The 27,356-nt window shown below is 39.5% G+C and overlaps 2 protein-coding genes across 3 annotated transcripts in view; one reads left to right on the forward strand and one right to left on the reverse strand.

Moving 5' to 3' along the window:
- Positions 1 to 10,043, forward strand: part of pigk (phosphatidylinositol glycan anchor biosynthesis, class K) — a 48,373-nt gene extending 38,330 nt beyond the window's left edge. Inside the window, exon 11 of the mRNA XM_077555580.1 lies at positions 5,724 to 10,043. Coding sequence (XP_077411706.1) covers positions 5,724 to 5,840 — 117 coding nt within the window. The 3' untranslated portion in view covers positions 5,841 to 10,043. The remainder of the gene's footprint in view (positions 1 to 5,723) is intronic.
- A 2,942-nt stretch (positions 10,044 to 12,985) lies between these two features.
- Positions 12,986 to 27,356, reverse strand: part of st6galnac5a (ST6 (alpha-N-acetyl-neuraminyl-2,3-beta-galactosyl-1,3)-N-acetylgalactosaminide alpha-2,6-sialyltransferase 5a) — a 46,275-nt gene continuing 31,904 nt past the window's right edge. For both annotated transcript variants that reach the window (XM_077555581.1, XM_077555582.1), the window contains exons 3-5: positions 25,514 to 25,926; positions 17,578 to 17,685; positions 12,986 to 14,941 (exon numbers count right to left, since the gene is read on the reverse strand). In XM_077555581.1, the coding sequence (XP_077411707.1) occupies positions 14,692 to 14,941; positions 17,578 to 17,685; positions 25,514 to 25,926 (771 nt within the window). In that variant the 3' untranslated portion in view covers positions 12,986 to 14,691. The remainder of the gene's footprint in view (positions 14,942 to 17,577; positions 17,686 to 25,513; positions 25,927 to 27,356) is intronic.

A 27,356-nucleotide genomic window follows, 5' to 3' on the forward strand; every position in this document is an offset into this window, starting at 1 on the left:
TGGCTGGATTTTGAAGTGTTCGGTTTAGGTGAACGGTATGGGAATTCTTATTTATTTTTATTTTTTTTCGCACGCACGCACGCACGCACACACACACGCACGCACACACGCACGCACACACACACGCACGCACGCACACACGCACAAACACACATACAAAAAAAAAAAAAAAAAAAAGGGAGAACAATGATGATGACATTTCAAATGATCAATACTGAGATCTCCCAAAAAAAAAAAAAATAAAAAAATTTCCAAATTTTTAGTACCACCCAAAAAAGCTATAGCCTTGCAAAATAAGTCTTGTACCTACAAAATGATTTAACAAATTGATGACACAGAAAGGTAAACATTTTTCTACGTTTAAAAACAGAGTTCTTTAAGATGAAATGCAAATGTCAAATACGACTGAATTGTACTTTGAACAGTGATGCTTTTGCGTACTGCTAAAAGGGAGCCTTTGGTACCACTAGTGGCATTTGTACCCGGGTTAGGGTTTAAGAATCACTGATTTGGTATACTCTTTAAATGGTACAGAACCTCCTCAGAAACTATTAACTGACATCTTTTCCTTTCACCTTGTCCCGTTCGGAGTCACCACAGTGCATCTGCAGTGTAAATGAAACTTCTTTTTTCTTTTCCCTTTTTTTTTTATCCTTGAAACTGCCAACCTGACGCTCAACCTTGCCCTGAGCCTCCCCACTCTCGTGGCCTTACCAACTAGAAGTCATTTGCATTCAGTGCAGGGAGAGAAGCTCCATTGATTCCTCTTGATTGAGCAATTAAATATATTTGCAGTTCAACATTGGTGGGACTTGAGTCTTTTGACGGCGGTCATTGGCAGCATTGTCACGTAATTTGCTGTGAAGACAAGGAGGTTATTGCATACGTAAGCACTTGAACTGTGATTTATTTATTTTTATTTTTTTTTGCTTCCCTAACCAATAATTCCTCCCTTAATTGTCGCACAATGTCGAGGACTGAATAATTTGCTTTTTTTTGTCACGTTGTCTGTGCCGGATTTTGGCAATTTTGTTTCCCAACAGCTTCACGGGGAGATGTCAATGTCAAGCTGACCCAATGTGTCAGGATCAGTAGACGGGGATTGTTAGCATATGGCAGAATAATCAGTCTTTTGTGCTAAAAATGGCTACCTTCAGGGAAGGTTGACAGGAGGCGCTCAGAATCTTCGTCTGTTAGTCAGAGAGCTAAAAATAGATCCGTTTAGTAATCTGCCTTTCACACAGAAACCAAAGAACCAAGACAAACTTTGTAAGTACATTTTGTACAAGCTGAGAAGACACGAGGAACACGACGACTGTACCAAACTTTACCGTTGTGTAGTTCTGATTTCCTTTGGTCTATGGTCCTTGTAATAGGGATTTTATGATTCAGTTACTGGTTTGGTCTGTAACGTGCAATTTTAAGGGGAGAGGACGCTACTTGGGATGGTATCGATACTAATTCCCTGAATCAATTCGATTTGGATTTTTTTTTTCTGATTTGATTCAGTTCAATCCAATATCGATAAATATACATATTGTCGCTGCTATGTTTGGGAGGAAACTGAATGCAGACTAGACATCCCAAAAATAAAAAATAAATGGGAGGGGGAGGAAAAGGACATAAGTGTTTTTCACATAGCAGCGACGATATATTCATGGCACATCAATTATTCTTAAATATCAAGGACATGATTTAAAAACTCCACAAACATAAATTCCAAATTTAATTATGTAACTGCTCAAAGGAATTTTTGTGCAAGAAATTCATACATTAATAATCACTGTGTTAGTGTGTGTAAGTGTTACACAAGCATTGACATCAGCAAGGATAAGATGAAAATACTATTTTCTTAATTGTAATTCAATGATTATAAATATAAATTGTAAATATTCTAAATTGTCTTAAAGTGCAAGACAGTCATGTCTTTTGTAAAGGTAAGAAATTACTTTCCAATTTCTGTAAACAGTAATATTCTAGAAAACAACATACAAAAATATATACAATACATACAATACATAGAAAATACACATGCCTTTAGATATTTATGCTACACAGATGTGATACACAAGTGTGTTGTCCAAAAAGTAGTGTGAATATTTACACTTCGACAAGTGGCAGCCCGATCATCGGCAACCGATCATGATCTGCCTATTTCAGTGGAAAAGTACAGGACTGGCACATGTTGATCAATGCCTTTCATTGCCGTTCAGGAAAAAAAAAGACCATATGCAGTTTGTACTTTGTAGCCGGCAGCCTACTAGAGGCCTGTGTGCAGACTACCGTCTAGGGCTTGGTAAAAAAAAAATTTATACATTTTCTTTTTCAGAGCCCCATATCAATTCGTACAACCCTAAATAGATTATTTTAATATATATTTTTACCCATAAATTTATGAGAAAATTTCATTTTACACGTTTATTGACGTATACTAAAATCCCAATGAATATTGCCAATAACGTCAGTTGACGTCAACTACCCCAAAAATGATCAGTGCAACGTCTTGTACAATGCTGATTTGTAAATGGGGTGGGAAAATCCAAAAACACCCACTAACTATGGCCAGCAGATGATAGCATTGCATCTCTTTTCAATGGGCTCCCATTGTGTCAAATTACATGAAAACATGGCGGCTCTTAGGAAATGGAACGTTTTCGAGGATGACGTGAATGATCAAAGCGTTTGTCGCATTAAATCAAATTCACAGGGCGTCACTAAACAAAAAATATTTGTGTTGAAGTCCCAGAAAATGTTCCTTTTCACAAAAAGCTTGCTTTCTCCTTTTTTCCATTTTCGCTTGATAACACTCAAATGACCTATTTTCAAATGGTGATATAAAGAACGGAATAAGATAGAAACATAAATTTTTTTTCTAATGAAAGAATGGAATCCAATCTTTCATATGGTAGCCATCATGTTTATGTAGTCATAGCACACAATATTCTGTTTGCCTTGAAGATGAGTGAAAATGCTCGAAATCGTCTGGCACTATAACATTTGGCAGTAAAAGAGTTGTCATTCGCTGCCATTGACGGCTAGAGATGTCCAATATCCGTTTTTAATGGGCTCGCAGGGATTGAGTTGAGATGAAATGACCTTGAACCAAAATCGGTTTGAGATCGTTTGCATACCAGATCTTCTGTCACGTGCATAAATGGTGGCTTTCACAAACAAACCGCATCGAGAATAATCAGGCTTAACCCAAACCGTCAAGTGTGGACACAGCCTTAAGAGGGCCAGCAGATTTATTCAACCCAGGGGTGTCAAACATACGGCCCGCGGGCCGGATCCGCCCCGCCATGGGGTTCGGTACGGCCCGCGGGATAAATATGCATTAAAAAAAAAAAAATCTTCCAAATCTGCAGTTCCGCTATTGTCCGCTAGGGAGTGCGCTGTGTTTTGGTGAGCGCAGAGTCGCAAACAACATGAATGCAACACTGCATGCGGCAGAACTAGCAACAGGTGGTACCTGAGCATAAGCGGAGAAAAGTGGAGTGTGGGATTTTTTAAGAAAAATGGACATATTCTTATATGTTCACGGAGGGGAATGGGAAAGCCGTGTGCCAGCGGCAAGTCCCGGGGCTGAAAGAGTACAATATTCAGCGCCACTATGAAACTCAGCATGGTGAAAAATACAACAATTTTCACGGAGAACTTAGAAAACAGAAAGGGAATGAAATGATGGCGCGTCTGAGAAAAGAACAATCTGTCTCCACCCGGAGCCGAGAAGCAAGTGAGGCTGCGGTAACAGCCAGCTACGTAATTGCTAGCCAAACAGCAATAGCATCAAAGCCGTACAGCGATGGCGAGTTTGTCAAAAACTGCAAGGCTGCCGAAATTGTGTGTCCTGAAAAGCGACAAGCTTTTGCCAATATTAGCTTTGCGAGAAATAGCGTGGTAGACCAGAATTTCAGAACTATCGGCAGATTTGGACCACAACTGAAACGCAAAGTGGAGTCATTTCGGGCGTTTTTCAATTTTCAATTCGGATCACGATTCGATTTGATACCGATTTAATTCCGATACTAATCTATAAATTGATTATTGCGATAACATTTTTTTTTACTAATTAGTAAACTTGTACATGTACACTGTAAGATTTGTATGAAAATGTATTTATTTATCTGAAAATTCAGGCTTATAACTGAGCCACTGCATTTAACAAACAGGTTGCAGTCTGTTTCATGTTTGAACAGCACTGAAATCAAATATTAAGGTAATGTTCCATTAATATAACTATAATTCTTCCATGCTTAATGTGTGAATCCTAACCCTAAGTAAGACGCTTGTTGAATATTCACATAAAAAATGTATGTTTAAAAATCGATTTGGCTGCATATCGAATCGAGAATTGCGCGCTGCAATATCGCGATATATTGCACAATCGATTTTTTTCGAACACCCCTACTGCCTACCTTTTGTGAGCAAGTTTTCTCACTAATGAGCATTGATAAAACAAAGCTGCGCTCAAGCACAAATAAACACTTACATGAGATTGTGAAATTGGCTTCTTACTCAGGACAATGATGCTTGATATTGATGTACTTGTGCAGGGTAAACCATGCCAAGTTTCAGGGGCAAATACTAAGCAAGATGAGTAGTAATAATTGACACTGTGATATTGCTGTGAAAATCATTCATTCGAGGTGTTCAGTGTTCTCAAGTTCCACATCGCTGTGACTAAATGTTTTGCAATATTGTCAACTGTGATCAGTTTTTATGCATAACGCACTTAATGAATAAATGTGAGTTAAACTGAGTAAAAGTGTTGTTGAAATTGCATTCATGGGTTTTCATAATATATTTAGTAAAAGGGAAAAAATAATAATATGAAGATTTTTATAATTATTTGTTCTTCCTTTCACTAACACAAAGCAAAAAGTGGACTTATTGTTAGTTGTATGTAATTTTACGGTTTACGGTGTCGGCCCGCTTGAGATCAAATGAGCTGTATTCAGCCCCCCAGACCAAAATGAGTTTGACACCCCTGATTTAACCCAATCAGACGGATGCACAAATTTGGACTCGTAAAGTTTCCTGCAGCAAGTTGGTCTCCTCCCGTCATCCTGGCGTTCTCTCCATTTGCAGTGTCAATGTTTACCGTGCTCCCTCCCTCGTTCCTGCCAAACAGACACCACACTTTTCCCGCTTTGGCGTACTCAACCGTGCACCGTGTTTTATCCCGAGTTCTTGTTTGCCAACTTTTGCAGTCTGTGTCGATGGGGAAGAAAAAACGCCACCACCTTCTGACCGGATAATGTCAGCTTGTGTGGATGAGAAATAGCAGAAATCTCTTTTAAGTGCTTGCTCGCTGTGTATGTAAAGCTTTACCCCCCGACCCCCCTACCACCCCATGTTTCTATTTCTCCCCTCACCATTTTTTTGTTTTTTTAGAGGTTAACTCATCGGGGTGCGGAATATTGCCGTCGCATTAGCATATAAATGCGCTCCTTGTGATGCGCGTTTTAATACGAAGAGGCGATTTAAAAGTATAATCATACACAAAATGATGATGTGCCAGTGAACGGGACAAACATGAGGCGAGGGAGGTTTACTGATGATGCCAGTGTGTGTCTGTCTGCTTTTGCCCGCCTGCCTGTGAGAATGACAGCGTAATCAGCAGTAGCCTCAACGGGAGAAATATGCTGACTATTACTAAAGTGCATTCTCCCCTCTCCCTCCTCCTCCTCCTCGTACCTCACCTTACATCACCGCCTCTGCAGAAGCCCAAAGCGAAAGACTGGCACCCTCCCGACGGCTTCATCCTTGGCCTCTGGACGCTCATCCTGCTGGTGTTTTTCAAGGCGTACGGCATGCAGCACCTCAAACACATCTTTTGAGACGCGAGGAGGAGCCTTTCATGAAGCCGTTTTGAAAGGAAGCCTTGAAAGATGTACGGCAACACAACTGTGAGGCCACACTTACTTGTTTGTTTTTACACTGAGACATTTGTCAATGGTTTGTATTTTTCTATTTAAAACGGCTTGTATTTAAGTTATAAGAGGACGGTTTGCATGCAAAAGTGCTACTTTGCATTATTAAGGCAGGATTGACATTGCAGGTCTCGTCTACTGATTGCGAAATATCTACAGTGCTTCCTCGCTTACATCATGGCTCACTTACTGCGGATTCACTCTATCACAGATTTTGATTTGGGTCAAGAAGTCACCATTTTTTTCCAAGCCAATGCCTCCAGGTAAACATTTTAGGGGTTCCGAACAGGTCTCCCTAACCCCATCCAAAAACCAAAACCCTCACTTTGTAGACGCACACAGAAGTCTCAAGGACTTATTTAAGAAGTTGAACAGGAAGAAAATTACTATAAAATGTATTTGGAATTGCCCCCCCCCCCCCCACAAAAAAAAAATCTGAAATTTTTTATTTTATTATTTTTTTAAGGTAGAAAAGAAAACCTACAAAATGTCCAATAACAGAAGAAATCCTGAAAATTACCATAAAATGTCCTCAAAATTACCAAAAATGTCAACTATTTAAACAAAAGGCAGGAAAGGAAATGCTTAAAAAGTAACTATAAAATGTCCAAAAAAGGAAGAAGATAGACAGATATTTACCATAAGAAATGTGATAGAAAGGAAAAGTCTAAAAATGTATGGAAAATTACAAAAAGAAAAAAAGTCCAAAAATGGAAGAGAAAAGGTAGAAGCAAAATAATGTTTACATATTGAATGCTGCTGTCATATTTTTGTGTCGTGCAGCTCTAATTAGGGCCTTCAGTATATTAGACACAGTTTCCTTCATCACAATGTTCAAATGCCTTTGCGGTTCCAGACAGATGATCTTATTTGACCTTAAATTTGACAGGGATGCTTGCTGACCCCTGCACTAGACTGTCGTGAGAAGTTTAGTTTTCAACTTGGCATGTGCGAAAATGTTGGATTTCATCTTGGGTTGTGGGCGGGGCATGACATGATCAAAGTTTGTCCATTTTGTCCAATTTCAATAATCCTTTAACCCGTGGGCGGTATTTTATTTTGAAATGGCTTGGTCAAAACCAACAAAAAGCCCAAAAATGGTCACAATAACGCCTAGGGGTTAAACACTAACTTGTCCTAGACACTTTGTCTAATTGCTCCTAAATTTGACCTACGTATACTAGACCTACGGACGACACGAGCTTGTAAAATAATTGAGTTTTCGTGCAAAATTGAGTTTTCGTTGCAATGTGCTGGAGTGTGGCAGTGAAATGTGAAGATTTGAAAGTGAAAACACTCGGGAGTAAAAACGGGAATTTTGTGACTTGGAGCATGTAGTGTAACTCCAGCCTAAGTGTGCACAGAAGCGAGTCCTTGAATAAGAATATAATCACTTTTAGCGGATTTTCTGCTCAGCATATTTTGTCTATTTTTGTGCCCAAACTGCTGGGCCAGCCAGCGAGGGGAAAAAGCGTGACGGGAGCCGTCTGATTGGTGGCGACTGGCGCTGCTGAGAGATGACGATGTTATATCTCGGCTGTCGGCGCGCATTACACCCCATGACCGTCATATGTGGCTCGCAATCCCACATAATACAGTCCCCAACTTTTCCTATTCACCAAATTTCATTTCCATTAGCTTCCGGGCTGCGTCGCCCTCTGACTGACGGCCGTTTCTGTGGCCGTTCGCAGTCCCGCCGATAAGTGAGTGATAAGCCCGTAAGCCCCGGTGGCCGTCCCGAATGGATCCTCTGTGATTATAATGGGCTTTCTTTCATTTCTCTTTCCCCCCTTTCATTCCTGGCGTGACACTACATCACCGCCTCATTGCCGGGAGGACTGATTGATGTTTAAAGCACGCAGGCGCCTCCCCTCTCCGAACCCAGACAGCTGCTGCATCAGCCACCCGGGTGCCTTTCTTCTTATACATTATTAATACCGTGCTCATCTCTTCCTTCCTTTTCCGTCCCTTTTTTATTTCCTGCCAACCAATTCCCACAGCTTCCTTCCCCTTTTTGGGGTAGGTAAGCATGTTTTACTTGCTCATTTTGGCAAGATGCCGTGCCCTGATTATAGATGAACCGCTGAATCAAAAGAACAAATTTGTCTCCAACCGCTCGTAACCGACAATATTGAGCTTCCCTAATTACGAGGAGATCCTCCTTTTACTGCTGCAAGTGCCTCCCTTGGCGGCCATAAAATGCTGTGCGATTTTTGGCCATCCAGAAACTTCTGTTTGAACTCCAACTTGTGCTACTTTTGGGGTGTAATCCGAGATACGAGGTGCATTGCAGGACTGGTTGTTTCAAATCCAAATGACAAGTTTTCTCCTTTGACGTAATCTTCCCAGGCTTCTCCTGAAAGGATTCATCTGCATTTCAGATCATGTTCTACTTGGCCAGGAAGTGTCAGATGCTCAGGGCATTGTAAACAGGCATACTGTCATGTTCAAGCAGCTATGAGTTGCCACTCTCAGATCTCTTTGGAGATGTGTTTGTAGTAGTTCTGGTTTTGAAATGTATATTTTGTAGGGATAGACCGACCATGCCGATTATCGGCGCCTATATTGGGTATTTTGACGAATATTGGTATTGGCCTTTTAAAAAATCTGATGGCCGATTTAAAAATCTAAAACCATTTTAATCTCAAGGAACTATTTACATTTTCAGTTAACTTGATGCTGTTGACCTTGGGAACTTTCTGAACAATTTGTTCGACATTAAAATAAATAAATGTGAAAGTTTAAGATTTCAAGTATTTTTGAATTTTGAAAAAAAGTATTTACTCAAGAAAACGATAGAGAGCTATGGTAGTTACTTGTTTACGTTTCCATTTAACTTTTTAAGACGTAGCAATAACCTTGGGAGATCCCTTAACGTTTTGTTAGAAATCTAAAAGGATGTCTATTGTCTAAGATAAATAACAAAAAACTTAGAAAATGTATTCAATAAACATGCTTTAAGACATTACAACAAAGTCAACATTGAGAATGACATTTTCCCAAAATTTCACGCCAAAATCCTTTCCCCCGAAAATTAATATCGGCTCCAAATATCGATTATCGGCCTCCTTCGCTACTAATAATCGGCAACAGTTTCTGCCCTGCAAAAAACATCTGTCTATCTGTAATATTTTGTGATGCTAGTCGTGATGCTAGTCGCGGAACTTTTCTGGCACACCTCGCCACGACGTCAAAGCTCCGGCGTAGCGCTCTGCTCCGTTTAAACAATGACAAACTCAAGGCGAGCCTGACGGGTTTCACGATTGCCATGTGAAAAGAAGCGGAAGCTTTTCAGTGAACTTGTGCTTTGTAATGTCAGTCATTTCCAGCAATTCACGGAAAAATTGTAAAGGATCGGTATTCTCTTTTGAAATGGTAGCTGCTTCATCATAGGTGATACTCAGTAGGGTGTTCATTTGGAATGTAAGCTAACTAAAGAAAGGAAACTTTCCTTTCTTTTCTTTGGTCCTTCCTCGGGTCTCCTGACGGCCTCACGACTCTGGCTGGAAGTGTTCGGTTTCGGTGAACGGTATGGGATTTTTGGAATGGGATTTAGGTGAACTAATGAATACACGCACATACACATACTCACCCACATACAAAAAAAAAAAAAAAAGAGCAATGATGATGACATGTCAAATCGGTAAAAATTACCGAATGAACAATACTGAGCTCTTCAGAAAAAAAAATAATGGAATGTAAGCTAGCTAATTTGATGCCGTTTACTTGGAAAGTTTCTCCTAGATGAGATGGTTTGAAGTTGATTTATTCTTGCTGTCCAAAGAGAATTCCATGTCGAGCTAAATCTGCAAAAAGATTTTTGAAGTTTTTAATACATTATGAAAATCTGATTTTCATCAGTACTAAAAAGTCACATTTCCAAGTATGTGCATACAAATCACATGACCTGCGGGTTTCATGAAAACATTTCGCCCTAACTGGTCCATAACCAAACGCAATTGCAATACTGGTCGTGCTTTTCATTGGACAGCAACATTATATTTTGGTATGATCTCACAACAACAACACTAAAGATTTGCCTTTTTGTCTGCTTTTTTTTGTATCTCAGTGAAGGATCTTCATTAATAAAATGGACAATTTGAAAACGAATGTTTGTTGTTGTCTGAGACTTGCTCGGTTGCCTGAAAGCGAATCAATCCATCAACACGTTAAAGGATCATTTCATTTGGACTGTTGCACCAACAAGCTTGTTCTGAAAACGTCACCACTGAGTTCTGTCAAATTATGTTTGATCTAACGTGCCAGTGAATTTAATATCTTATTTATTTTTTTTTTGGGGGGGGGTGGGGGGCGCTCAGGAATGCTGATTAGATTTTGGCAGACAAGGTCAACCTCACTTGAGCGAACATCCCCCCTCCCCATCTTCCCCGCCTTTTCTAACGGAATTTTTCTTATGCCAAGAATGACTTTTATTGATTGACTTTTCAAAACAAGTTTGCAACAAATGAGCTGGCAAAGAATTTCACAAGAACGATGAAGTGCTTGAAATGATATCCATCTTTTCGTGCTTCTATGAGCAGTCTTTTGTCATCTTCAAGTATATTTAATGATCAGGAATGAATTTTCTTTGATCACTTCTCAAGAAAAATAATTAGCAATGATGTGATATTTTTGCTTTTTAACTCTTTGACTGCCAAAAACGTTAAATAACGTTTAGTAAAATCCTATGGAGGGGTGCCAAAGACGTTAAAATACGTTTTTTTCCAAAACAGAGGTGAAACTAACCATTTTCTATTGTTGATTACTGAAAAACGGAATAAGGTAGAAACAAACTTTTTTTTCTGATGAAAGATGAGAGTCCAATCTTCATCTATCATTTGGTAGTATGTGTGTTTCCATAGTCCAAACACATCATTTTCTGTGGACCTTGAAAGATCAGTCAAAATGCTTAAATCGGCTGGCACCCACGGCATCCCTTTTCTGAAAACGTCTGGCAGTCAAAGAGTTAATAGAAAATGTCTGTGAATGTTCTGAACTCCTGTTTCATATTTAGCAGAATATTGCTCAACGCGTTGTGCCGTTGCGTGGCTGTAGCTCAAGTTCAACTGTAGCTCAAGACGTCGATACTGTTATTCAACAACAGCGCCTCTGCTGGTTGCAGGTAAGACTTGCATTCCAATTTGTCTCATTTGCTTCAAGCTTGGTCAATTAATAGTAACATGACTACAACACGTGACCAGTGGCGGATCTTGTGCACGGCAACAGTTTAATCTACAATTGATTCCTTGTTTTTGTTGTCAATATTTTGTCCACGTGTCTACTATAGCTGTACTGTATCTTATGCAAGGGACATTACGGTGGCCCTGAAGAGTCAAAACAAATGTTTTTGCAATTATAAAAATGAAACCATGTCACTGAGTTTAAGGTTAGGTTTATATAGCACATATTATGACAAATGAATTGCTTATATTTAAATAGGTGTGTTTGCTCACCCATCAAGTGTCACATTACACAACCAAGCAAAGAGGATACCTTCGAAGTTGAATTCTTTACTGAGATGCCAAATATTGGGCACGAGATTGCATGTTTACTGGTGCGCATCGTTGTGAAAGTGGTGGAGACCACCATATTGCAAAGGGGGTTTTGCACTTTACGTATTTCGGAGGATTTTGTGTGAGTGCCACAAAAGGAAATTGGATTAAGTGATGGAATTGGAAGTGGTAAACAAACATTAATGACAATAGAATCATTGCGCCAACAGATTAAAAATTTAAAAGCCAAGTTTGTTTATCCGGAGTTGTGGTACCACAAACCGGATTTACAAATATGTACAATTGAACCGTATCAGAACTATCTAACTAATTTGAGCTGATTTTTTGTAAATCAAGCCCAAAATCTATGATCATGTCTGGGCGTACTATTCCTAATTTTGCCGGATTGTAAAAGTTTATCTGCTCCCGTTGTCATGGTAACAAAAAACGTACTTGCCATTGGCCCCGCAGTAGACGGGAACGAGTTTAAGCAGTGGCTCGTTTTCATGAGACTGGATCGCCCCCGCACAACAGAGTTTAAGTTTATTTCAACCTTTTCATCCAATTCACTGACATGGAATCTTCCCAGAATAAATACAGAGAAAGAACATTACCCAAAAAAACAAGACAAACCCGTTCCCAGTTGAACATTAATTGGCACAAATCTAAAATAATCCATGTGTGTGATCCGCACGCTGCTCGTCATGCACCCCTTTGTGAGCAAGATGGAGCTTTTTATACAAGAGTACAAAGAACTCCTCCGGCGGCGTCCTCGTCTGAGACCGCCGCGCCTCTCATGACTCACACAAAAAGACGACCAGGCCCAAATCAATAGGGACTCGACACAAGCATGTATCATTGGAAAACCTCGTCTCGCCGTTTCTAACCCCGCTCGCACCTGATTCTTGGAGAAGTGGCGGCGGAGGAGAGCGCATCAAAGCGTCTGGAGCCGGCCTGAGGGCCGCTTCTATATGCGGCGGCACAAAAGCGCACTTGACGGGCGCCATTGCCGTGTCACGTCCCTCGTCCGAGGAAAGTCTGCCGGGGCGAAATGGATGCGGCCGCTCCATCTTCATCGTCCTCTTGTCTGCGGTGACACGCCGCTGTTTGCATGACTTGTAGCAGCATCAATCACGCGATTAAGCCGCAGACGCTCGCTCATTCGCAGGCAGCTGAGGTAGCAGGAAGTGCTAGCGTGAAAAGAAAGAAAGAGCACGAAATTGACCACAAAACAAAAAAATCCCACGCAGACATAAAAGAAATTAAAGCTGCAAGCAGCGATAACACACCCTGAAATTCTCTGAATGATGCGTGACGTTAAATGGCGTAGGCAAAAAAAAAAAATAAATCTTCATGTCTTGGATTGTTGGTTCCAATTCATTCACACTCGCACAAAAAAAATCAGCCCTGACATTTTGACTTACGCCCACCGTTCCGGACGACTTTGGTGTTTCAGTTTGCTTTCTATATTCAAACTGGATTTACTGACTGGTCCCTTTAAATTGTGGGTCTTTTGGGGTAAAATGTAGGAAATAAATAATTAACTCATTCAAACCCAAAAACGTGTAAATATGTTTTTTAATACTTTGTCGTTCACTCCCAAATACGTGTTTATACTTCTTCTTTTTTTTATGCAAGAGCATACAGAAGTCTTTGATGCAGCTGAAGATGTGGATTAAAGCAATGGCAGTTATTACAAAAAATGGACTGCAGGTGGCAGCAGAGTATAAGAGATCAACCAAGGCCATGTTGCAACTTTTTTTCACCAGGAATGTGAATATTGATGAAACTTAGCTATATTCTAATGTTAGTTGCTGCAAAATGGAAACAGATACACATATACATTTTTTCCTGATGAAAGAACAAACTCTAATCTTGCAAAATCAGTCAAAATCCAGTAAAACTGGGTTGCTTCAGTGAAAATGGCTGGGAGTGAATGAGTTAAAAAAACACACAAACACTGCATCTGCCCCAGAAGAGGCCGTCCCACCGGGCATCTGCCCTGAATGCCAGATAGCCAGTCCAGCCCTGGGCTCATTTAAAGACTTTGTAAAGTATAAATACATATTTGAAGATAGTGGCTTTAGACGTGCAAGTACTGAAATGTATGAAATATTCAGTGAATTGTAATGTGCAGTTAGCTAGCTAGCTAAGACTACACTGCAATAATACATCTTCCCTTCAGGAATTCTGTGAGTCTGGCCACTTTTAGAGCACCTCGTGGTCCGCCATGAGTGAGCGCATTACGAAATTTTGTATTCCATCAGAGGCTGAGTGGATACGTTTTCACAGCTCAAACATGTGTAAGCACAAAAAAGATACGAGATGAAGTTGCATCTATTTTTCCAGGTTGTAGTCCTGGTATTTGATTGACAGGTGACAGATGGGCCCCCCCTCCTATGGTCGCCTCTACATTAGTTGATGGTATGCTCCTCTTTTTTTTTTTACTTGCGGATTACTCTGCGGATTTTTCGAACTTTTACCCCTACATATTTACGGTACGGCATTTTTACATATCAGTATTGCTTTGTCGCCACCTGATGGCATTTTGGATCCGAAATGTGTTGAGGAAATTCATTGACACAAAAGTAGCCCTTTGCTACCACCTTGTGGCATCTATAGGCAATTACAGGATGCCGATTATTCTAGGATTTTCAGTATTTGTGGTTGGTCATAAATCTCCTGTGAATCACAGAGGTTCGCTGTACATCAAAATGTGCCCCTCCCCCTCCCTTCAGAATTGTTGCCATGGTGCTATCGGCTTGTTCTCTTGTCAATTTAATGAGATTCCGGGTCAAATCGAACCTGCGCGGTGACTTTTGATTAAAGCTTATATCGAGTTTGTGGATGGTGGTCAGATTGAGGTGTTTTCAAAAGTGGGAAATGCAAATAGAAAAATGTGTGACACATTTTGGGTGTGAACGTGCCCTTAAAAAAAATAAAACCTCATTACGTTAGACTTCTTCCTTCTTTGAAAAACATCAAAAGTTTAACTTTATATTGAACTCGCTATCAGTGCCTACACACACACGCACAATGATTGACATTGCTGCAAGCTCTCCCGAGCGAGCATGAGACGACGATGCTCGCTCCTCGTGTAACTGCACCTTCACAGCATGAGGAGGGAAAAAAAAAACAAAAAAGTGGGCTTGTGACTTTGAACGCCTTCCATGCGACGCTTTGGCAGCAGCCTTGAAATCTTTTCCCCCCCAACAAGCGTCAATCAAGAATTCGGCTCGCGTTCCCAAGGCGGGTTCGGCATCCAATCACGTTTGGCATCCCTTGGCGACGACTCCGTCCCCGCTGCGGTTCGCCGGGAGGGGGGCGGGGCTCCAGTCGGGCTGGTAGAAGTGGATGTCAAACGTCCGCGCCCAGTCGGCGAAGACCCGCTTCTCGGTGATGAAGCGGTGGTGGCTGCCCCGTCGGCCGCGCTCGTGCGATATGTACATGGCACACTCGTCGGGGCCCCGCGGCTCGTAGTAGTGGTAGGGCACCGATGGGTGCTCGGGATCCCTGCTGTGGACACACGGCAAAGCACGTCTGAGGCACAAATTCTACCAGACTTGAATTTACGCTGTATTGCGTTTCTTTTTTCTTTTTTTAGTGTAGTCTTTTTGTTTGTTTTTTGCATTGTTCCCTCAAAATGTAGCCTTTAAACCTAAACCCCTGGCAACTACAGTGAGTACAACCCGAAGTGAAAATGCCCAATATTTTGTGTGGCCACCATTATTTTTGCAGTACTCCTACATGGCTGGCACTATACTGCCTCCTGGTGGCCAAGGTGGCCATACCAGAAGGAGCAACACAATGAATTGTGCAGCATGAAATCATGATGCACTGTTTAATTCTTTGCATTCTTTTTTTATTCCATAACTTAACATTTTCAAGGATGGCACAAAACAGCAAACCAACATTAAGTTTTTCCCAAAAAATCAACTCACTCATAATTTTAATATTATTGAGGTACTACTGTGTTTATCCTGCATATCATTCCAAATATGCAAAAAATATATATTAGGCCGACTCGCATTTTAGTATAAGACCTGGTTGAAGTGCAACTAAGCCATGTCTGCCATCTAGTGGTGAATAGGGATGTAACAATATCTAAACATCTTAAGTATGGTAATTATTATGATATTGTGGGGAGGTTGGCGATACAAAAAGAGGTCTTAATATTGTGCTTTTGTCCAGTATGGAAAATATTCTAAATATTATATATAAAAAAATATATAAATATAATATATATATGCATATTGAGACACTTACTTGGTAATGCAAGCACTTATTGATTACTTACTGTTTACAAGCATATTCCGTTCCCATCTCATCTGACCATTAGCGTGGATTTTAAACATAAAAGGGCCAAAACAAGCCTTGTGAAAATTAAACTGCACTAAACAACTAGCCACCAGAGGGTGCTAGAACTGCACAAATGAAAATCGAACCGAATTTTTTAACCGATGTGTTGCTTTTAATATCGTGACATGATGGCGACGATATATTGTGGCAGTTTTATCGCGATATGGCGATATTGCTGTTATCGTTACATGCCTAGTGGTGAATGGTGATATTACAACTTAAAATGGCAGTCCATGCATATTCAGTTTGGCACCCACGAATTTGCTTCTTTGTGGATTTAACAACCCAAAAAATCTAGTGGTTTTTTTTTTTCAGGATTTATTTATTTATTTACCGTATTGTTTTTGACTGCTAATATTGCCTCAATTTCAGAATTTTTGCTTGATCTTCACATGAAACATGATTTGCATATAAATGGCTCTCTGCGATAACGGTTGCGGTCTTTCATGCTGTTTAGACCTGCTTGGAAAAACAACGCTTGTAAATATATCACAAAAAGCAATGTCATTCATTTTCCGATTCAGCAACATAAAAATAATATCCTAAAACCGTTGAAACTTTATCGTCACCAAAATTTGTTGACCAGCGTAATTTGTGAACCTTTTTTTTTTTTTAATGCGCGATTAATGACCGCCCCTTACTTGGAAAGACTGTATTGGGGGAATCCCAGCAGCAGACGTGCACGTCAAAACTTTGCAGTAATAAATTGAATATTAATGCGTATATTTGTGAAGACAAAAGGGGTCAAGTTGTAATTTACAATTTTCACAAGTTACTTCATGTTAAAGATTAGATAGCTCTTAATATGGAAAGAAAAATGTACTGAGGTGTCACCAATGTCTTAAAAATTATGCCATCTAGTGGCAGAAAAATGACCAACACAAATCAATAACACTCGTTTTTTCTTTTACAGCATATCTTTTTAATTTTAACTCAATTTTATCAAATACTATGAAATTACTTTATCAATGACTAAAAGATGCAGCCATAATAGTTGAATATTTTGTCCACTTTTATGTTAACTCTTTGACTGCCAAAAACGTTAAATAACGTTTAGTAAAATCCTATGGAGGAGTGCCAAAGACGTTAAAAGACGTTTGTTTCAAAACAGAGGTGAAACTAACCATTTTCTATTGTTGATTACTGAAAAACGGAATAAGATAGAAACAAACTTTTTTTTCTGATGAAAGATGAGAGTCCAATCTTTCATTTGGTAGTATGTGTGTTTCCATAGTCCAAACACATAATTTTCTATGGACCTTGAAAGATCAGTCAAAATGCTTAAAATCGGCTGGCACCCACAGCATCCCTTTTCTGAAAACGTCTGGCAGTCAAAGAGTTAACAAGTAAGAAAACCTTTTTTTTTTTTTAAATGTACATTTAGAACAAATATAAAATTTGCGATTAATCGTGAGTTAACTATTGAAGTCATGTGATTAATTACTATTAAAACATTTTAATCGCCTGACACCCCTAATTTGAGAGTATACATGTTTTGGTCTTTCAAATGCCTAAGGGTGACATTTAATGGTTTTCTTTAACACTCATAGCCAATTTCATGGCGTTACGACGAGGCCAGTTTTATTTTTTTGGGCCGGCCTTAATCCTTAGTCCTTGGTTTTACACCAGCTAATCCTTTTTAAAAGATACCCTGTTCACACCGGCACCAACACTAATCCGTCACTAATACCCCCGATGTTGCTGAAATATTCATGATGCCATCTTTACATGTGCCAACATTCTGGATGCGTTTTTTTTTTTTTTTTTTTTCTATGCATCTCCACCGCCCTCACCTGCAGAAGTCGGGCGAGACCATGCCGTAAACGTTGATCCTGTCGCACAGCTCCAGGGCGATGGTCATCGTGAACCAGCCGGTGCTCAGCCACGAGTTGGATATCCTCCTGCGAGGGAGCGGAGCGGCTGACGGTTAGATGAATGGCGGGCCTTTGATTTTTGCATGCGATTAAGCCGCTCGATCGTCCGCGCTGCTCGGCGGCGTCATTAAAATCCGCCGCCGAGCCGTCGCGTATCGAGCGATACAAATGAAGCTCGTCAAATCGTGCAAGCCTTCATCAGAAAGTGGCCTTGCGCGCAGTCATCGCAAGGACAAAAGCGTCCAATGACGGATGACCAGACACACAATTTTCTTTTCTCTCCAGCAGAAAAAAAAAAAAAAAAAACCTCTTTAAATGTAAGAAGTCGTTCAGACCCTCGAGGGTGCTGCCAGATGAGAAGATGTCAGTTTGCTGTGGATTTTTCATGGTTTAGCAGTCATGACTGCATTGGAGAGAAAAAAACTCAACTCAACTAAACACGCTAAATCAAATGGAAAAGTTCAGCTCCCGTGTTAAAGCTTCAAAATGAAAAGGAGAAATGTGTCATTGAAGACTGTACATTTAATTTTGGTTACAAAAAAATCTTATGTTGGGTTAATTGAAGGCAAAGTTATTTGCATGAGGTTTATTGACAACGACAGTGTCTTTGATGGTTATGAAAACAAATATGTTAGGGGAAGTCAACCTTAAACATTAACTCATTCACTGCCATTGACGGCTATAGACGTCAAAAATTCATTTGAACTATTTCTATTAGCTGAACAATTTTTTTCCATTTTTGTTAACAAGCGTATGAACGCCTAGAATTTTTTGGGTACATTTAGAACAAATATAAAATTTGTTTTATGAACTAGTTAACTAGTGAAGTCATTAATTACGATTACACATTTTAATCACCTGATGCCCTTAATTTTTAATAATCTTTTCTTTCTTTCTTTTCTTTTTTTAATAATCTTTTTTTTGTTTTGTTTTTTTAAAGAAAGATTACTAAAAAATAGGCGATTAAAATTTTTAATCTTAATTATTCGCATGACTTCACTAGTGAATTCACGATTAATTACAAATTTTATATCTGTTCTAATACAATAAAAAAATCTAGGTATTCATACTCTTGTTAACAAAAGTGGAAAAAAATGTTAAACTAATAGAAATAGTTCAAATGAATTTTTGACGTCTATAGCCGTCGATGGCAGTGAATGAGTTAATATGTTATTTGTGACCTCACTAGTCTAAACTTGACATTCTGATTAATGTTATATTTTTGGAATATGACTTGTGCAGCAAAATTCATCCATTTTTATCCATCTCAGGGGGCGGCCATTTTGCCACTTGCTATCGACAGAAGATGACATCACAGTTGCTCAGGCAACAACCAATCACAGCTGAGCTACAGAAAACAGGTGAGCTGTGATTGGTCGTTTTTTTTTTTAGCCCTGAGCAACTGTGATGTCATCTCCAGTCGACAGCAAGTGGCAAAATGGCCACCTTCTGATATAGATAAAAAATACTACCACATTTGGGCTTGTTAAAATTTGTTTCCAAAAACATAAGGTCCATTGAAGGTGTTCAATTGCCTTTGAATTGTTTTTGATGTTTACAAAACATTTATGCAACAAAACACGTACATAAGCTTTGTTGAAGATGCTAAAGAGGTTTTAATGTTTACCTGAACAATGTTAGCTTTACTGAGGACTAAATTATCTTTTTGTGGACTAAATTGTCTGATGTTTCTGAAAACATACACTCTAAAAATATTGCAAGCTGGCTCAACATAAAAAAAATACAAAATACTCATTTGCATGATCTGCTTATTCCAACTAATAATTGTGTAAATGCCACAAGACTTCTCTAGTTAGGCAAATTATTTTGCTTTTTTGTTTTGTACTTTGCAAGCTTAGTTTGAACCAACTTGATCTTAGTAATGTAAAAAACGACTGACTTTATATGTACGGTATGTAAGGTTCATTGAAGACTAAATTGTCTTAAAAGGAACCCCGACTGAAATGACAAGTTTTCTCTATAGTATTTATTTGGTTGTTGCTAACTTAACTATGAGATTCAAAAACCATTTCCAGTTTAATACATTTTGTAGAAACATCCTCAAAGTTCCTGTTCCTAAAGAAAGCACATGCGATCGGGAGAGTCACCCCCCACCCTCCCCCACGCCGTGCTGTCGTTATTCACCCGATTTTGATCGTCCCTTTAGGAACGCGACGGAGGCTTACATCGCTTTCTTTATAGGAGTTTCACATTGCTCGTCACTACGCGCCGAATGCGTCGCCACGTAAATAACAATGGCGGCGTATGTCCAAATAAAGTTTCTACAAAATGTATGAAATGATTTTTGAAAAATAAATCTCATAGTTGTTAGTAATAATATAGAACAAACTTGTCATTAAAGTCAGGGGTTCCTTTTAATTAACTCTTTGACTGCCAGACGTTTTCAGAAAAGGGATGCCGTGGGTGCCAGCCGATTTAAGCATTTTTGACTGATCTTTCAAGGTCCACAGAAAATTGTGTTTGGACTATGGAAACACACATACTACCAAATGAAAGATTGGACTCTCATCTTTCATCAGAAAAAAAAAGTTTGTTTCTACCTTATTCCGTTTTTCAGTAATCAACAATAGAAAATGGTTAGTTTCACCTCTGTTTTGAAAAAAAAACGTCTTTTAACGTCTTTGGCACTCCTCCATAGGATTTTACTAAACGTTATTTAACGTTTTTGGCAGTCAAAGAGTTAATGAAAAAAAACTACATTGTTTGATTTATTGAAGACTAAATTGCTGTTTACAAAAAAAGCCTCTGCCCTTATGATGCTAACTTGTCTTCAGTGTACATCATTGAAGACTAAAATGTCTTTGTTTGTCAAAACAACCGCCATGTTAGGTTCACTGAGGACATACCTGAAGTTTACAAAAACACTTCTTGGTCTTTGATGTTTTATGAAAACACCCCCCTCGTTATGTTCATTGACGACTAAATGATCTTGCGTGTTTACAAACAGAAAGCTGTCAGCGAGCGTCAACGTGAGCCGCAGTGAGCCGGCGCATGAATGCTTTTTTTTTTTTTAAATTATTATTATTCTTTTCATCTTCTCGAGGCGACGTCCTCATGAGGAACCCGCGTGTCCTCATCGTTGCCGTGTTTACGCGCGTGTCGATGAATAACACGCAGGCAAACGTCGCCAAGCCGCCAGTGGGAAAACACAAATATTTATCCTTTTTGTTTGCTCGCTACTTTCTTTCTGGGCAGAATCCACCAGTTTAACGAGCTCTTTAATTGCGTGTTGATTTTGCTACGCATGTCTGAGCTTTGAACAAGCTTTCCGAAACGGGCTTTATGGAGGAATCTGCTTACAAATGAGATTGACAGGTCTTCGTTGAGTGGGGAATCCAAACGGAAAGCTTTTGATGACATGCCTTACCTCACTTTACTAGATATAAAAAATAAAAATAAAAACAAGGATGAAGCACCAAATACTAATCCATTTGAACTCATTTACGTGTATGTTAATTTAAAGAAAATCTATTCTGGATGCAAATTCAATTCTAGTTCATATTAATCAAAATGATGACTTTGACACCATAGCAAGCAAACAACAAGGGTGAAAAAAATGATACCAATACCGTACAAAATCATGGTTTCATGAAATCAAATGCACACATATCCAGAACATTGCTCGTTATATTGATAATACAAACCTACACAAAAGCAGCGTTTAGAATTGCGATTGGCTGTTAGCTAGCAAATCATAGCATTTTCACAGTATTGACAAATACGCTCCAATAGTACAGTTTTAACAAAATATCAGTATTGTGATGTATCATTTGCGATGTAGTACTTTTGTAGTCGAGTATCAATACACAAATGTCGACAATCAATCTATTTTGTATAAGGGTGTGAAATGTTTATCAACTTTAATGTGCCTTGTGATAAGAGTATTTCTAGATCTAAAAAATTTTTGTATGCTTTTATAAAGCACAATATGTCGTGCCATTTTTCCAAATTAAAATGCACATTAAAACATTTTTGTTTCTGGGGAAGGCTGGAACGGATTAATGGCATATCCATTCATTTTAAAGGGAAAAAATAATTTGGCAATCATCGACACCTTAAAATAATCGCCTAAGTCAAATAATTTAAGCATTTGCATTATGAGGAGATGATTTGGGCAAAAAATATTTTTTTGCAAAAAAAAAAATAAAAAATGACTTGGGCAATTATTTTAACTCATTCACTCCCAGCCATTTTCAATGAAGCAAACCCCTTCGCTCCCGGCAGTTATCATCGACACCTTAAAATAATCGCCTAAGTCAAATAATTTAAGCATTTGCATTATGAGGAGATGATTTGGGCAAAAAATATTTTTTTGCAAAAAAAAAAATAAAAAATGACTTGGGCAATTATTTTAACTCATTCACTCCCAGCCATTTTCAATGAAGCAAACCCCTTCGCTCCCGGCAGTTATCATCGACACCTTAAAATAATCGCCTAAGTCAAATAATTTAAGCATTTGCATTATGAGGAGATGATTTGGGCAAAAAATATTTTTTTGCAAAAAAAAAAAATAAAAAATGACTTGGGCAATTATTTTAACTCATTCACTCCCAGCCATTTTCAATGAAGCAACCCCCTTCGCTCCCGGCAGTTTTACTGGATTTTGACCGATTTTGCAAGTCCCCCAGAATATTGTGTTCTATTGCTATAAAAACATGGAACCTACCAAAAGAAAGAATAGTCTCTTCTTTCATCAGGAAAAAAGTATAGTTCTATATGTTTCCATTTTGCAGCAATTAATATTAGAATATAGCAAATCTGTTTAAAACAGTGGAGGAAAGAGCCTTTTGCACATGGCCCTGGTTGATCTCGTATACTCTGCTGCCACCTGCTGGCTGTTTTTGTAATAACTACCATTGCTTCAACCGTTCTCTTTAATTCAAAGGCTGCATCAAAGCCTCCTGTATGCTCTAGCATAAAAACTCATTTTAAAAAACGTTTTTTTTTTTTTTTTAACAAACAAACGTGTAAATACGTTTTTGGGACCATGGTAATAATTGAAATAGAACGTATTTATACATTTTTGGGAGCACATGCGTAAAGAGGGTGACGATTTGAGTAATTTGAGTTCCGAGTGTGGTCATGGAACGAACAAATCTAACTCTTATCTCTACTGTGTGTGATTTTATAATCCCAAGTTGTTATATATTTTTTTCTTTTTCCTTAATTCCACAAGATTGATTTTCTCTTTCTCCGCCTCCGTCTAATTAATGACTGGGGAACAAAAAGCAGATTAATTTTGTTTTAAAAGACACTTAATCAGTCTCCTGAACACACACTGAGAGACATCTGTTAGCGCCTCTGCTGCTGTTATTAAAATGGGAAGATGTAAAAACGCTCCTCACGCTGTGTTAATTACCTTAACTCTAACAGCAGGACGAAAAGGCAAATGATTATAATAAATGCATACGTGCAGGCGTGTTGATTGCACCATCGGAGGCTCCCGAAGCATTTTTATTTTTTTTTATGTACACTGCATGCGCAACAACAAGTTAAGCTCCCCCACTCTTCACTATCATTAATTCCTGATGTCGCCGCGGCGGTAAAACGGGAAATGAGAAGAGCGGCCGCTCAATCACGGCAAACGTTTGTCGTGATTCAAGTGGCTGGGGCGGGGATGAATGTCCGAGCCGTTCGCCCCCGACCCCCTTCACAAGGCAATTTCCCTGCCGACGTCCATCTTGACCCAAGTGGCGTTCAATCGCTCGGACAAAAGCTCGGCCAGCGAGGCCGAAACCAATCGAGTTGCTTTTTATTCACGGTTAACCCTCGGCTTTACTCCAACTATAGGAAACTTTGCCCTGGAAGCTATTACGTAGAAGATTGTCTCCTTGAGCGGGTAAAACGCAGAGGTGCATTACAACAAACAAACAAGGGCACGGTGTAGAATAAATACCTCTGCCAAGGCTTTCTGCGACGTTAAATGGAACTTGGCCAAATGGTAATGGCTTAAAAATCATAACCTTCACAACTGAGAATGCAATTCTTTGTGCACCTTGAATTCTTCTCACAAGGCATACGAAACTGGTTTTAAAAAAAAATAAAACAATATTTCAACGTTTACAAAACAAACGTGGGTGCAGTGTACACTCTGATTTGTTGAATTTTGGGGGGGGGTCGAGACTACTCACAGGACAAACATTTTTCTACGGACTTCCACAAAATCCTAACGCCAATCAAATCTTACCATGTGTACTCCTAAATGTTATAAAACCAGGATGCCACATTGGACCAGGCACTATCTCGGCAAAGGAGAGGTGCTCACTATCACAGATATAGACTGGTTTGTGAACAATATTTGAGAGGAATGGTGATATCGTGTATGTCGAAAAAATTTTAGATCTTTGAGTTCATCTCATTAAAAAAAATGGGAGCAAAAACAGAAGTGTTGTATATTTTGTTTTTGTATAAAAGATCCACTAAAATATAACCACATACAGTGATTTTATTTTCTAGTTTAAAGGGGCCTCAAACTGCTGAACATCAAACCAACATTTGTGCATTTTTTTCCCCCACCAAAATCACTCAAATTTTAATATAATTGAGGTCCAAATTTGCAAAAATATTTTAGGCCTACTCACGTTTCAGTATAGAGCTGTATAAGACGCCTTGTGAGCCATGTCTGCCATCTTGTGGGGAATGGTGATATTACAACTTAAAAGGAGTCGCACGCAGATTCACATATTTGCAGATTCTTTTTCATTTTTAATAGTTGAATAGTTTTGAATGTTCTCGTTATCTCCGGGATAACCAAAAAAAAGTTATTTGTGGAAAATGTATCATGAATTTTTATCGGCATTTTCTGAAGAATGTTTGGGGATTTTCTTAGTATTTCCAAACCACTTGTACGTTAGGGTTCATTGGTTTTCAATTTTTTTTTGAAAACGCACATTAAATTTCATTGAAGACTAAATAATGTCCAATGTTAACAAAAAACATAGCTTCATTAAAAACTAAGTTTTCTTTGATGTTAATGAATGATGTTAACTCATTCACTGCCATTGACGGCTATTGACGTCAAAAATTCATTTGAACTATTTCTATTAGTTAAAAAAAAAATCCACTTTTGTTTACAAAATAATGAAAACCTAGAATTTTTTATTGTACATTTAGAACAGATATAACATTTATGATTAATCGTGCGTTAACTATTGAAGTCATGCGATTAATTACATTTAAAAATTGTAATCGCCTGACGCGATTAAAGAAAAGAAAAGATTATTAAAAATTAGGAGCGTCATGCGATTAAATGTTTTAAACGTAATTAATTGGATGACTTCACGAGTTAACTCACGATTAATCACAACTTTTATATCTGTTCTAAATGTAAAATAAAAAATTATAGGTTTTCATACTCTTGTTAACAAAAATGGAAAAAAAATGTTAAACTAATAGAAATAGTTCAAATGAATATTTGACGTCTATAACCGTCAATGGCAGTGAATGAGTTAATGAAAACACACACCACTTTAGTTCTTTGATCTCTTTGATGTTTCAAAAAAACAAGTCAGTTCAGGTTTACTGGACTACATTGTGTTTGATGTTTCGGATATTTTGTACATTGAGTTCTACAAATGTTACAAAAAACGTGATGTTAGGTTAACTAAAGGCGCGGTTGTCTTTGATAACATGTCTTTGAAGATTTCCAATATTGAATCGGATGAATTCATAACATATGCTCTGAAATTATTTTGTCTAGCCCAAAGTCGGCATGCGAACAGTACGGCTGCATGGTTAAGAACCACTTATTTAGACATTTCAGGAATATGAGTCATGGTTTCACCCTGGCCACCCCCATAAAACATTTCTGGCTACGCCCCTGCTCGGATGTTACCTGTCCTTGCCAGTTTCCCTCTTGAAGAGCTCGTCAAACTGCAACATCTTCTGCCAGGAGATGATGTAGACTTTGAGCGCGGGCAGCACCTGGCTCATGAGCCGCAGGTTGTTGTACACCAGGCCCTTCCCGTCGCGCCGCATGTAGCTGCTGGGCCCCCAGAAGATGAAAACGGCGTCCTGGCTGGCGTTGAGCAGCTGGTTGCGACTCCGCAGCACGCGCTGCATGCTGGAGTGAGCGATGACGCGCAGGGACGTGCGGCGGCCCACGTCGGTGGCGTAGCCCCCCGCGGCCGGCGCGTCGTTCATGCGGATGACGCACTCGGCGCGGTCGATCTCGTCGCCGCGGCCGCCGCCGATCAGGTGGCCCGAACTGGTCACCAGGGCGCACGTCCGGCAGTGCATCTTGAGGGGCTGAGCAAAGGAAGGGAAAGGAATAATAATAATAATTTAACAGCCACAGTCATTCGGGGAGAAATATAGTTTAGTCATGCAGACAATGAAGAATAAAAATCGGATACATTCTGTTGGAGGAGTTTGTTAAAAATTGCGCAAAATTCAGAAATGAGTCAAAATGGTGGACTTCCTCTTAGGTTAGGCTTTGCTCCCAAGTTTCACAGCTCCAGGTGAAACGTACAACCAGGAAGTCTCTGTTAAAAGTCTGTAGGGGGCGCCATTGAGACATTTTTTAAGCACAAACCCCGACTGTAATAACAAGTTTGCTCTATATTATTCATTTGGTTTTAACATAACTATGGGATTCATTTGTCAAAAATAATTTCCAGTTTAATACATTTTGTAGACATTTCGTTTGGATGTACGCCGCCATTGTTATTTACGTCGCAACGCCTTTAGTGCATCGTGACGTAGAATGGTGCCTATAAAGAAAGCAAATTAGGCCTACTTCGCGTTCCAAAAGAAACCACATGCGATCGGGAGAGTCAACTTGCTCTCGTCATTCACCAGACGCATTCAAGAGTTTTGATCGTCCCTTTAGGAACGCTTACCTTGCTTTCCATATAGACATTTCACATTGCTCGGCCTACGCCATTCTACGTCGCTACGCACTGAATGCGTTGCAACGTAAATAACAATGGCGGCGTACGTCCAAATAAAAATTCTACAAAATGTATTCAACTGGAAATGTCCGTCCGTCCGTCTTCTTCCGCTTATCCGGGGTCGGGTCGCGGGGGCAGCAGCTTTAGCAGGGAAGCCCAGACTTCCCTCTCCCCAGCCACTTCAGCCAGCTCCTCCAACGGGACCCCATGGCGTTCCCAGGACAGCCGAGAGACATAGTCTCTCCAGCGTGTCCTGGGTCGTCCCCGGGGCCTCCCGCCGGTAGGACATGCCCGGAACACCTGCCCAGGGAGGCGTCCAGGAGGCATCCGAACCAGATGCCCGAGCCACCTCAACTGATTCCTCTCAACGTGGAGGAGTAGCGTTCAACTGGAAATGATTTTTGAAAAATGAATCTCATAGTTATGTTAGTAACAATCAAATAATATAGAGCAAACTTGTCATTACAGTCGGGGTTATTCAAGTTTGTTGCACACATAAGCCGCACCCGACTATAAGCTGCAGGTGGTTTAATGTTACCGCACCGGGTTCCCGCTACTTTCTTTTCCATAATGAGGGTGCAAATTGTCTCGCCCTCGTTCTCTCTCCTATATTTGGGCTCACTTAGTTTGTTTTGCTCTGCCTGACGTTCTTGCGCTTCCTTTATAGTGCGCTCCCTTGTGATCTGATGGATAAGCCGCACCTTTGTATTAGCCGCAGGGTCGAATGCAAGTGGAAAAAAGTAGCGGCTTACAGTCCAGAAATTACTGCAAATGGTCTTACAAAAC

This window comes from Vanacampus margaritifer, chromosome 2 (genome assembly GCF_051991255.1).
Source record: "Vanacampus margaritifer isolate UIUO_Vmar chromosome 2, RoL_Vmar_1.0, whole genome shotgun sequence".
NCBI classification, from domain to species: domain Eukaryota; kingdom Metazoa; phylum Chordata; class Actinopteri; order Syngnathiformes; family Syngnathidae; genus Vanacampus; species Vanacampus margaritifer.